Source organism: Ruditapes philippinarum, unplaced genomic scaffold (genome assembly GCF_026571515.1).
Source record: "Ruditapes philippinarum isolate M1 unplaced genomic scaffold, ASM2657151v2 ctg9955_1_1_1_1, whole genome shotgun sequence".
Lineage (NCBI taxonomy): Eukaryota > Metazoa > Mollusca > Bivalvia > Venerida > Veneridae > Ruditapes > Ruditapes philippinarum.
Window position 1 is genome coordinate 21280 of NW_026853422.1, and position 12939 is coordinate 34218.

Here is a 12939-nt window from a genome sequence, read left to right on the forward strand (position 1 = left end):
AAGTAATTTTCTCTACTTTTATAACAACAAATCTTTACTTTTATGACAACAAATTATAAAACTGTTATTCAAAAGAGGTAAAACAAATGCAGAGATCTGAAATATTTACACTAGAGAACTGCCCATAAAACAATACTGGACAATAACTTGTTTATAAAATAAAAGTAGGCATCATGACAAATAAAAAAAGTTACAAATATATGATTGAAAAATTTGCAAAATAAGAATATATGGAGAGAAATAAAGATCTTAAATGTACCAATAATCTTTATTTGTGTGAAAATCAAACTTGTTTTAAAGAAATACATAATTATAGAACATCAAGTTTAAGTTATAGTGTCAATTTTGTGACGTTTGTAAATAAAGCAGTTAAAACAATGAAACTACATTCCATGCCAGGATTCTTCTCCAGCACCTCGGACAGTGATCGAGTCGAACAAGGCAATGTCGGCACATTATTAAGTGTCCACATTCTCTGATAACGGCATCGCGGATATTTCTCGTACACCTCGTACACTTAAGTTCATCTGGAAGTTGCTGTCTCAATCTATATGGTGGAGCTGTTTCTTGATTCTGCAGCAATACTGTTAAACAAGTTGGTGTCAATTATTTATAGTGTATTTACTGCAGTAAATATAAATCTAAAATTCTCAAAACAAGTCTCAAGTGTTGTTTTTTTTTAAATATTCAGAAATAAATTACAAATGTAAGCAGTCTTTGAATACGTAAATTCATGGGTAATTAATAGACCGTAGAATTATGAAGAATGTGTCTTTAAAATTCTTTTAATGCACATGCTCAAAAAATTAAGATTTTTTTTTTAATTTTCACGAAAATCTATCTAAAGGTGAAATATATTGTAAAGTGACCAAACAAAGTAGTTTACACATTGCAAACGCACATACAATCCAAGTAAATTACCAATTAAGAGAGGTCAAAATGTGCAAACATAAAATTTGCTGCGTTATTCACGCAGGAAAAATATGGTGATGAATTACACAAAGAAGACATTAATCGCAGATAACATGCAAGGTATTACTTGAATTTTTTACGATTCTTAAAATATAAGTAATTTTTTTATCTTGTTTGATTTTCTTGAAATATGCTTTCCTATCTGAAGTCTTAACATTTGTGACCTAAGTGATATGTATAAAGTACTAGTACCTTCAGAATGCCGGTTTTGTCTAAAGAATCTGTTACGGTTTTCATATCTAAGATTAACTACTCGTACACGATATTCGTGTCTGAGCGAAATTACTCGCTCCTCTGCGTCACCGTTGTTCTCGACATATTGTACCGGGTTTCTGTCTCGTCCAATATTACTATGGTAACCTGTCTCTTGTCTTATACGTGCTGGATCGTCTTCATCCCAGAAAGGCTGTGCCGCCTCATTGTGTCTTGTTAGTGCAACTATCCCTATCACTGTGATGAACATCTAAATTTCCAAATTGTGTATTTATTATACAATTGTTTTATATAAATTTATATGTTTCTGAAATAAATTTTTTATAAGACTAATAATATAAACATAATAATACAAACAACAATAATCTTTAGCGTGATTGGATGATCCGATCTAATAAATAAATAAAATAATTCCCTTACCAAAAAAAAGGGCTCTCTGGCGAACATTGCGGTAAGTTTGCCGCAAACATTGCGGTGAGTTTGCGGCAAACTGCTTTCAGCAATTATTTACCATGCAAATGAGGTTTGCGGCAAATTTGCCGCAACTCATGAGGTTAGCGGCAAACTTGCCGCAAACTATAGGGGGAGGTAGCTTCTGTTTGCGGCAAATTTACCGCAAACCTCATTTGCATGGTAAAAGTTTGCAGATGTTCGCCAAAAGTTTGCGGCAAATTTGCAGCAAACTTCATTTGCATAGTAAGTTTGCGGATGTTCGCCAGAAGCTTTTGGTAACACTGCGGCAAACTTCATTTGCATATTTGCCAGTTTCAGCAAATATGTTATGGCGATATTTTGGCAAACATTTTGGTAAAGTTCTGGCGAACAATTTTTTCAAACATTGGAATAATAAAAACTAGCTGAATTATAAGAAAACAAATACATATTGGTTTAACACATTTTTTCAATAGAAAATAAAAGAAATATTACAAACATATCAGTAGAATAAAATGAAATTTGATAAATTTGTAAAATAAAGAAATTAATTCCCAAAAAGAGATAAATTTTACACACATTTTATTAGCAACTGATTCTATACATATTTGACTTTCATAAATTTCCACTCTTTAGTTATGATGCTATCATGAATTGTTCATACTTAATAATCAATTAAAACAAGAGCCGGTTGAACCTGGGTGATCCTAGATACAGAAAAGTATATCTTTTGAAGTTTCAGGGTTATGTCCCAGACAAAGTTCAAAGTGTGATAATTCCAAAATAGTTGTAAAATCCCATTTTAAATAACGACGTTATGGGCCGTACACATTTTTGCTTCAAGGTCATGCTGTGACCTAGACCTTCAAGGTAATGACCCAAATGTTGCATGTGACATATCGTCTCAATATGGTGATTATTTCGGTGAAATAGTTGTAAAATCCGACTTCAAATAACGAATTTATGGGCCAGACACGATTTTGCTTCAATGTCATGTTGCGACCTTGACCTTCAAGGTATTGACCCAAATGGTGTGTGCGACACATCGTCTCAATATGGTGATCATTTCTGTGAAATAGTTGTAAAATCCGACATCAAATAACCAAGTTATGGGCCGGCACAATTTTTGTTTAAGGTCATGCTGTGACCTTGACCTTCAAGGTAACGACCCAAATGCTGCTCACGACACATCGTCTTAATATGGTGATCATTACTTTTAAATAGCTTTAAAATCCGACTTCAAATAACGAAGTTATGGGCAGGACATGATTTTGTTCAAGGTCATGGTGTGACCTTGACCTTCAAGGTAGCGACCAAATGTTGCGGGCGACAGGTCGTCTCAATATGGTGAGCATTTCTGTGAAATAGTTTTAAAATCCAACTTGAAATAACAAAGTTATGGGCTGGACACGAATTCAGGTTCGTATGTACGTACAGACGGACGGACAGACAACCCAATGACTATATGGTCCGCCGAAATTTTTCGGGGAGCATATAAACAATGTTTGACAATAGCTATTATTCAGCACATGTTGCAGTATTTCTTAGCACCATAAATGGGAAATATAATATTGTTGTAAAAGCTAAATATCAGAAAAGTTACAGTTTGAAAACTTCTATCTGGTCAAAAAGTTTCATTCAAACATGAACTGGCATGGAATAACATACATACTTCTACATCCACTTAGACAAATCACTATAAATAACAATAAATACTAACAATAGCGTTATGTGTTATGCAAAAACAGACTAGACCAATAATGGCTTTCAAAATTGTAAAAATGAATCTCCAAAATATATTTTGGTCTTAAACAAACAACATATTTCATGGACATAATACCTTCAGATTTAAACTCATATGTCATATAACATTATGATTGTGAGCAAAACAATATCTGACACATACAATTATGGCTTTCAAAATTGTTAAAATTAATCACAACAATATATTTGGGTCTTATACAAACAACGAATTTCATAGACATAATTTTTTGTTTGCTTGTTTTGGGTTTTTACGTCACATCAACACAGTAAAGGTCATATCGTGACGTTCAGGTGCCCTTCCTTGCATTATTTCAGGCACGAACGGGTATCTGAGTAGAACCACTGACGTTCAGTTAAGCTAGCTGGATAGCTTCCTCACAAGAAAGAATCCAAAGTCCCTGTCGGGATTCCAACCCACAGCGGTGAGGGGCAAGTGGTTTGAAGTCAATGACCTTAACCACTCGGCCACGGACGCCCCTCATAGACATAATAACTAAAGATTTAAACTAAATGTCTTTAGTCATGTCATATAACAATTGCAAGCAAAACAAAAACAAACTAGAGCAATAATGGCTTTCAAAATTGTAAAAATGAATCTTAACAATATTTTTGGGTCTTATACAAATATAGACATAACTATTAAAGATTAAAACTAAATGTCTTTAGCCATGTAATATAATGATTGCAAGCAAAACAAAAACTGACTAGAACAATAATGGCTTTCAAATTTGTAAAAATGAATCTTAACAATATATTTGGGTCTTATACAAACATAAACATAATAACTTAAGAATAAAACTAAATGTCTTTAGTCATGTCATATAACGATTGCAAGCAAAACAAAAACTGACTAGACAATATCGTAAGTTTGCATGAAATTGGCTTGGCAATTTATGAGATGTTGTTTAAAGATCAAGTTTACGGACGAAAGATAGACAAAAGCTAGCAATGTCACTTTGTTAGCTAAAAACGCACTACTTTACTCTTTCACTCTTCCAAGTTTCAGTGCCCTGGCCATTGTGTGTATTTTGGTGTTGACTGCTTTGGTGACTAAGCTTCTCTCCATATTTAGTTTATTGGTGCAGTACACTGAAAAAAACAAGGTTTATTTTTCATTTCCATGTAACCATGTTTATACTGGATAAAACTAGAACTATCACTGAAGGTGAATGATACCCCAAAACCCCACATTGAAGTAAAGTGGCAGTAATCTATTAGTAAAGCCCACCTACAAATGAAGAAAATAAACACCAAAGGCAATTATTATTTATTGCTGGCTTGATTTTGATCTGTTGGGATGAACATGTATTTGCATTGCAAAACCTAGATTTATTTACAAATGACAAGTGGCTCATATATTATAAGTTTATCTAACTTAGTTAAGAAATCAAGGTATCATGTTAAAAAAACACCAAAATACCAAACAAGAGCGATCAGTGATCACATGTGTCGCCTCATGATGGCCAATTTCATGTTGGGACAAGTTTTGTGACTTGGTACTGATCATTCCTTTAAAGTTTGGATGAAATTGCACCAGTAGTTTTTGAGGAGTAGTCCGGACAAGCTTTTATGTATCTGGCAACACACAGAAAAAAAACCACCTTTTCATCAAACTTGCCAAAATATCATTCAACCGGAAAACCTGTGTAATATGTGCCAGGACTTGAGCATAGTGTTGGGTATCGGACTCAAAAATCACTATCGATAATCGGACAACCTAAATCGATTGTCTGCCGATAGTATTATCGCATTTTTTTATGGTCCTTTTTTCTTTTAAGGTACCAATCCTTGTATGTATTTTTTTATATCATAGTGACCATATTTTGAGAATAAACTCTTGTCTCCAAGAATAAAGTAAGATTAACTCTTTGAATTCAAAACAAACAACACAAATACCTACCGGTAATACAACTTTGTGACAGGCAATTTTTGTATTAAACAATGTACAACTTTATGGCAGTCAATATTAGTACTAGTCAACAGGTCAAAATATTGTAGATCAGTAATTTAACTACAGTAGATATGTATTATGTCATTATTATTATGTTATTTATTATATTATTTTATTACACACTATAATTTTCCAAAGTACATGTAGTATTAACAATATAGTATAAGCAATTTAGTGGTGATAGAACACTGAAAATAATCGATTTTTAAAAAGGACTATCGATTGTGGCCGATTTTGGGTTGGTCCAATTAGTTATCGATTTTCAGAGACAATCGGGACAACACTACTTGAGCAACAGATCAATCCTGTAAAGTTTCATTGAAATTGCATTTGTGGTATAAGAGATGTAGTCCGGACAAACTTAGAAAAGGGCCATACCTCTGACAAAAATCATTGAACCGGAAATGCTGACAATATGCACAACTAGACTTGGTACTGATCATTCCTGTAAAGTTTGGATGAAATTGCACCAGTAGTTTATGAGGAGTAGTCAGGACAAGTTTTTGTGTATCTGGCAACACACAGAAAAAAAACACCTTTTTATCAAAGGGCCATAACTCGGCCAAAAATCATTCAACCGGAAAACCCATGAAATATGCACAAGGACTTAAGCTACAGATCAACCCTGTAAAGTTTCATTGAAATTGCATTAGTGGTATAAGAGAAGTAGTCAAGACAAACTTTAAAAATAAAAATTATTAAAGGGCCATAACTCTGACAAAAATCATTGAACCTGAAAATGCTGACAAAATGCACAACTAGACTTGGTACTGATCATTCCTGTAAAGTTTGGATGAAATTGCACCAGTAGTTTATGAGGAGTAGTCCGGACAAGTTTTGTGACGGACGGACAGATAGACAAGACGACGGAGAAATGATCCCTATATGTTACCACTACTCCGTAGAGGCGACACAAAAATGAACCATGCTGTGAACATGACAGCTAGGTCAGAACTCAAAGTTAAAACCAGGGTAATTCAAATAACCATTAGGATTTTTCTTCTAAATGCCACTGTTTGAAAGAACAATGTTGACTAACCAGTCTTACTTGTATGCAAAACTCACTTTTTCAATTATACATCAATAACAGTGGTTAAAATATACACAGATACTTTTCTGACAAATTCTAAATCATTACTGACATGATGACTGAGAAAAACTTGAAATGTGTCAATAAAACACGGATGCCCCCACACGCCACTGTTCTGTCAATCTTATGACTCTAGGTCAAATAGTTTTTGGACTACATGTGCCACAAGTTGAAAACTAAAAATCAACAAAGGGCCATTATTCTGTTAAATTTGGTTGCAGCAAAAATTCCTTCCTTTACTACCATCTACACATTAAGTTTGTTAATCCCTGGAAGTTTAAGCAAAATCTGCCATCCGGTTTAAGAGGAGTTGCGTTCACAAGATTTTGGGGCAGACTGACAAGTGCCACGCTATATGCTCCCACATTGTGGGGGGATAAAAATAATCTTATTTTACTTACATGTTAAACTGTCAAATCCTCTTTTGTGCCAGGCAGTATCTACTGCACTGGACATACCACTGCGGGTTTTACAGGGAAATTTCGGGGAAAGTCTTAATCTGCTGTGAGGTTTTTTAAGATGTGGACCACTTCTGATTTGTTTTCAACCTATGACTGTCTGTGAGAACTGTAATTGTAAAAATATATTTCAAAAATATTTTCTGTATTTTAAAATTCATCTTTAAACGTAATATTGACAAATATTGAAGATTGAACACCAATGAATTGACAATAACATATTTATAATTAATGTAACACAATGTTCACACAGTTACTAGAATAAGTTATGTTAATTATTAATGCTAATTGCACGACTTTTTCCTGACCAATTTTAGTAATCACTTTTATGAAATAATTCGGACTGCATATCGATTATTCATCACATGAAGTTACATCAAATTGTTTCTATTGAAGACGACCCCAAATAGCATTACAAAATTATCAAAGTATTATCATTTAATTGCTACACCATGATTATAAATATATATAAAAAAAACCTCATAGATTTCAACTTACAGTTTAATAGGCATTTTTGTTTGATGTATTGTTGAGGATTGTTAATCACAATTGTATAAATCTGACCATTCACTGTCATTTGTAACTGTAGCATCTGACTGATGAATAGACCTTGAATAAAAAAAAATACATATGTACAAACAGTATATGGAGAGATATTCATATATTGAAGCAACTGACATAACACAAACAGTTCAACAACACCAGTCAGTTTTGCATAGTCCTTTACTTTCGTAAATAAACAAAATACAGAAAATAAACTACCAGTACTCACTTTAGTGCTGGCAAACATCTGGCAAAGGACATCCTCCGAGATCTTGTCAATAAGATCTTCCATGATGTTGTGTTCTGATACAATTGATTCTTCATGATGCACATCCCTTAAAAAGAATGTATGTATTTAATATGAATTTTAGTCTTAAACCAATGAAGGTAAAATATGATAAACAAGATCAACAAGGAAAGGCGGCGTTCAATGAACGCAACCCCCATATGACCAAGCAACAAGTACCAATGGCAAGGAGCCCAGACGGACCCAGTTTGTCATGTAGAAATAAATACTTTTTTAAAAAAACAATTACACATTCATGTTATTTTGAAAAAAGAAATATGTACATGAATATAGAGTAACATGCAAAAACAACAAAGCCATTGTTTAAAAATTCTTTTCTCATATATGGATTGTATAATATTCTTTGGTTCCCTAAACCACGAGTGTGCCAGCAATATAGGATTATCATTATACCATGATAAGCTGCATAGACATATAATTACAAAATAATTTTTGAAATTCTTTCAATTCAAGTACATGTTATTTTGAAAATATCATTGTAAATGTAAATGTGTCTTACTCCATTTCCTTGATCTTATGCAGCAGATTCTGTCGGCATAGAAGCCAGTGCTGTCTCAATGATATTTCCAACACGTATCTCCATTTCTTTTCATGTTTTTATTTCCAATTGTTGGTATATTTAGTGTTGACAACAAATTGTTGACCCTCACCGGCCCACCTACACTATCAATCATTGCTGTAAGAAAATGAAAGAAACAAATTATTTCATTAAAGTATACAAATATTTTGTCAAAAAAAACTTCACATGGATTGTAATTTACATAACCGTGATAATAACACATTGCATAAATTAATATAGAGCTATATTTAGCTGCCTCATGTACGTTGAATATTAGTACTGTGACTGTGTGTATTGGCATTCTAGTGTAAACTGTGTCTTTTATATAATGTACATGTAGGATTCTGTAATGTCTTACTAAAAATTGCATTGTTGCAAGATTTAATTTAGCAACGTTTTATCATTTGTTTTTCAAATTTCTCAGTGACTTTGGGGAAATTAAAACAGTTCAGAGGGAAGTTTATAAAACATTTCACAATAGGAAGTGGCTAGCCGTACGGGCCCGTACGGCTAGCCAAAAGTTCTAGCCATACGTGAGTCACGTACGACTAGCGAGGACACACTGTATTGGCTAGCCGTACGGGACTTTTCAAAATTATATGGAGTATGTGAGTCACGTACGGCTAGATCTTTTGGCTAGCCATATGGCTACTGGTCCGGGACCATCAACCGGACACTTTTTAAACATTTTTCCGTACAGATTTCATAATTTTTAACCTAGAGACCAGTGATTTTTTTACAAACTCATCAGTGTGGGTCCTTAGTACTCGCTGGGCTATAAATCTATGAGTCCCATAATTTAGCCGACAAATCCAAGTTACAAACCTTAATACTGCTTAAGTGATATGACAGGTATATTAACAATGGAATGGAGAAAAAAATGAATTTGATTTCTATATTAATTACAATGCTTCTGATACTGAAATTATTCAAAACTGTCAAATAAATTTAATATGTTTATTTCCATTAATTTAGTTTGATATTAATCAAAACTTCATTTTCCTTAATATTTTTAAGCTTACCTATAGTATAGCACATTATTATATCTTAGCTGGACCTAGAATATGATTGACATAAGTTGAACACTATTTGGTATTAATTTTAATACCAAATTTCTGTCAGACAGGACTCCCTACTTAGAAAAAGTATGCATCCAAAAGATGCACATTATTTGAAACTTTGCATCCATAGCAAATTCATTGAGTTCTGGACTCAGGATGCAAAGGTAAAAAAATCACTGAGAGACCTAAAAATTTGAGACAGTTCAGCTAGGTTCTTCTCCTAACTAACAAAGTTTCAAACTAGTTTGTTTTTTTCTGATTGTATTTACACTTATATCTGAGGCTCGAAAACGTGGGTATAAAAATTACCTAAAATGTCTACACTACAGTACCATGTGTCCGGACAGATATGTACATGATGTGATTTAATTCAGATAAAAGCTTGGCTGTTTTAATTTTTGATTTTCAACATGTTATACAATATTTCAGCAACAAATCCTGAAGTTTTGGATATTCTATTGTTTACTCTGCAAATGATTATAGTTGGTATATGAGGTCAGGCATTGCCCTCTTGACCCCCAAATTTCAACGTCAACATTCTTGAAATAGACATTAAAATATTACCATTTACGGAGGTTGAAATAAATTTATTTACTTAATTTTAGAAGAAACATTCATTTATTGTTGATAAAAAGCAACTGACAACCACTGAATATTGAAAATAGAAAATTAAGCATTTTTGGAGCCGTCCGGGTTTGGTGGTTGTCCGGTTTTGGTGGTCCCCAACCAGTAGCCACTTCTTTCACAATAAGGAGTAGTGTTTTACAGCTAAACACAAACAAGATACATGTATTCTGTATAATAAATTAATTATTTATAAATCAGTTATTTTTTACGGAATGAATGATATACTGAAGTGATTTTAGCTGTCTAAATGTAGGAGTTCATTCCGTAGAGGATATTTATTATGTAAAAACCTGTTATGAACCCCTTGCTAGATGTTTGTTCTTTCACAGCTAACTACGCAAGCGCATGGTAGGTAAATATTTTATTTTTTTGCGCATGCGGGTGTGATATTTTTTAAGCGCCTGAAAGATCCAGATCAGTAGGGCTGACCACACGACTGTCATAAAAATACAGATAAGAATGTTTCTGCCCCGGGGGGCAGATAACCGGATATTGCCAACATAAATTTGGTCCGCATAATTTTACATGTTTGACATCATTGGAAGACAAGTAAATAAACATTGATAAATCATAATGTATCGATATATTCATTTTGGTACGAGACCTTACATCTTAGCTTAAGGTCTTCAGCGTACCCGTTTATATATATGACATGACGTGAACGCTGAAGATAACCCCGTAGGGAAAGTCCACCAATAATCGTGCCAGGAATCTGACACGCTCGTATTTATTTATCGAACATGCCACGAAGTAAAGTGAAGCATACCTTGATAAAGCAATATATAATCTGTTGATAAGCCAAGGATGGACAAATAAAAATCTTATTAGGAACATAAACTACCTAATGGTTTCCGACAGGTAAAAATTTCGGCACTTGGCCGCCATATTGCCAAAATGTTTGACCACGTGATTACGAGATTGACCTTTAATTTTATGAACCCATGTGCCTCCAATATTTTTATAGATTTTTTTTTAAGATGTTGAAAAAGGTTATTTACTGACTGTTATATTCAATAAAATCATATTTAAATACTAAAAAATTTAAGAAAATAAAAATAAACATTATCTTGAATAAAAATATCGAAATCATGTCAACAAAATGTTCTAAATATAGTACACAACTCTATTCAAATCTGTTCCCGCGAATGACGTCATACGAGGTGTCGCGTGACACTTGAATGTCATGGCCGACTGTAGTCGGCGAAAATTGATAATTTACAGTTAAATAGGCAATTTTAATGACGGTATTAATATTTTATTACTTGAATTGGTATAGAGCGATATTTAAATAATTGTTTTACCGTAAAATGCACAAGAATTGATCGGGTTGAGTGTATTTGCAAGTGAAAAACAATAATAAATCAACTTAGGTTATTCTGGTTAGGTTTCGTAACGGGTCTAATCCAAAACTTTAATGCCGCATCTGATGAAAAACAAAAATTTTAAAAAGCGGCTTATAAAGTTTTGGAAGCCAGAACTACTTACATCTAGACTATGAATTCATTATCAGTATATAGTACTTAATGTAAACTATGATGCAATACATTAATCACTTACCTGTTCCTAATTTTGTGTTGACAACGAAACATGGCATTCCAACTTTCACAGGTCTTCAATCTACTAGAGTCTGTGTGTTTTTCCATAGGGAACACAATTCACATAACCGCATTCTGTGTTTCGACATTTCACATACAAATAACCAGACACTCCCTGTTTAAATTCACCTAACATGTTGTCAAAAGTTAATCAGTGCTGTAAATGGTAGCCAACTGGTCCAAGTCTACATTTTTTACAAAAAATCTTAGGTTTGACCGTAACACGCCAAACTCAACGATTCTTCTTCCCTCTTTCTAGTCCTATAAATATGACGTCGCTTTGAGATATTTTTGCTTCTGGGCAAAGCAACGTCATATCGAAATTGCTCAAAAACCCATAGCATGTTCCGCCAGAAAATCGGGCGGAACAAAAAACAATGAAGACAGCGTGTATTTACATATTTTTTTACCTACTTATGAACAAAACTAAAAAATAAATACCTTTTGTCAAAATAATTAAACTGTCACATCCGAAAAATCATGATTAAATCCTCTCATGTATTTCAATTCCTTTTACAGCCGATAAACAAATGGCGGCCGTAAAGTGCGCGAAATCTGATTGGCTAATTCAAATGCAAGCGTTTAACTGAGTCAGAACAATCTAACGGAATATTTTTTTAACGAAATAATTGCCCATACACCGTCAGTGTGTTCGAATATATTTTTCCGTTCAAAAATTTGGAATCAATCTGTAAAGCACCTTGCTTAACCAGTATGGCTGATAGACAAAAACAGATTGATGTTTATATTTTATTTTTAATTGATAAGTACATCGTTTGACAGTTTTTGTGTATGATTGAGCATGAAATTGAAAGAAAATATGATAATCTTTTGAATAAAGCTTGCAAGGCAGGACAATAGACATTTTTGGAATTTTTTATGATGCTATGCGTTTTTGAGCAATAACTATTAGACGTCAGGCTTGACCGACAAAAACTATAACAAGCCTGTAACGTCTAATATATTGGACTACCCTCTTTCCAACCCTCATTATCAACCGATTTAGGAAGAGTTGATGTCTTGTAGAGCTGGTTTGGTTGACACGTAATACTGGTTACCTGCACTATTGTTATGTTCTATAATAAAGTCGGAATACTTGAGTTTTCTGCATCTTTTTACACTTTTTTTGAATCGACCGAGCGTATCACGCTGTAAGACGCCATGTTAGATATCTGCGGAAATTACGTCATTTTCTTGGGGAATACTACCACGTGACCGGGGATATTCGCTATTATTAGAATTCCGACTTTATACGTAAACAAACGAAGTTCGTTACGATAAATGGCGAGATATGGCGGTAATTGTCGAAGATTGCCGATTTCATTATGGGTCTTCTACCTTATAATTTTTTAACTGTTATTGTGAAC

At 33.5% G+C, this 12939-nt stretch overlaps 1 protein-coding gene and 1 long non-coding RNA gene across 2 annotated transcripts; both read right to left on the reverse strand.

Moving 5' to 3' along the window:
* Positions 1 to 356: 356 nt before the first annotated feature.
* Positions 357 to 1435, reverse strand: LOC132736840 (uncharacterized). The gene is made up of 2 exons (XM_060724062.1): positions 1165 to 1435; positions 357 to 584 (listed from the first exon to the last, which is right to left on the reverse strand). The coding sequence occupies exons 1-2, from the start codon at positions 1433 to 1435 to the stop codon at positions 370 to 372; spliced, it is 486 nt and encodes a 161-aa protein (XP_060580045.1). The 3' UTR covers positions 357 to 369.
* Positions 1436 to 2068: 633 nt separating this feature from the next.
* LOC132736841 (uncharacterized) lies at positions 2069 to 11744 on the reverse strand. The gene is made up of 6 exons (XR_009626634.1): positions 11535 to 11744; positions 8230 to 8406; positions 7653 to 7758; positions 7379 to 7489; positions 6824 to 6989; positions 2069 to 4470 (listed from the first exon to the last, which is right to left on the reverse strand). It is a non-coding gene; the product is annotated as an uncharacterized LOC132736841 (long non-coding RNA).
* Between the last annotated feature and the right edge of the window lie 1195 nt (positions 11745 to 12939).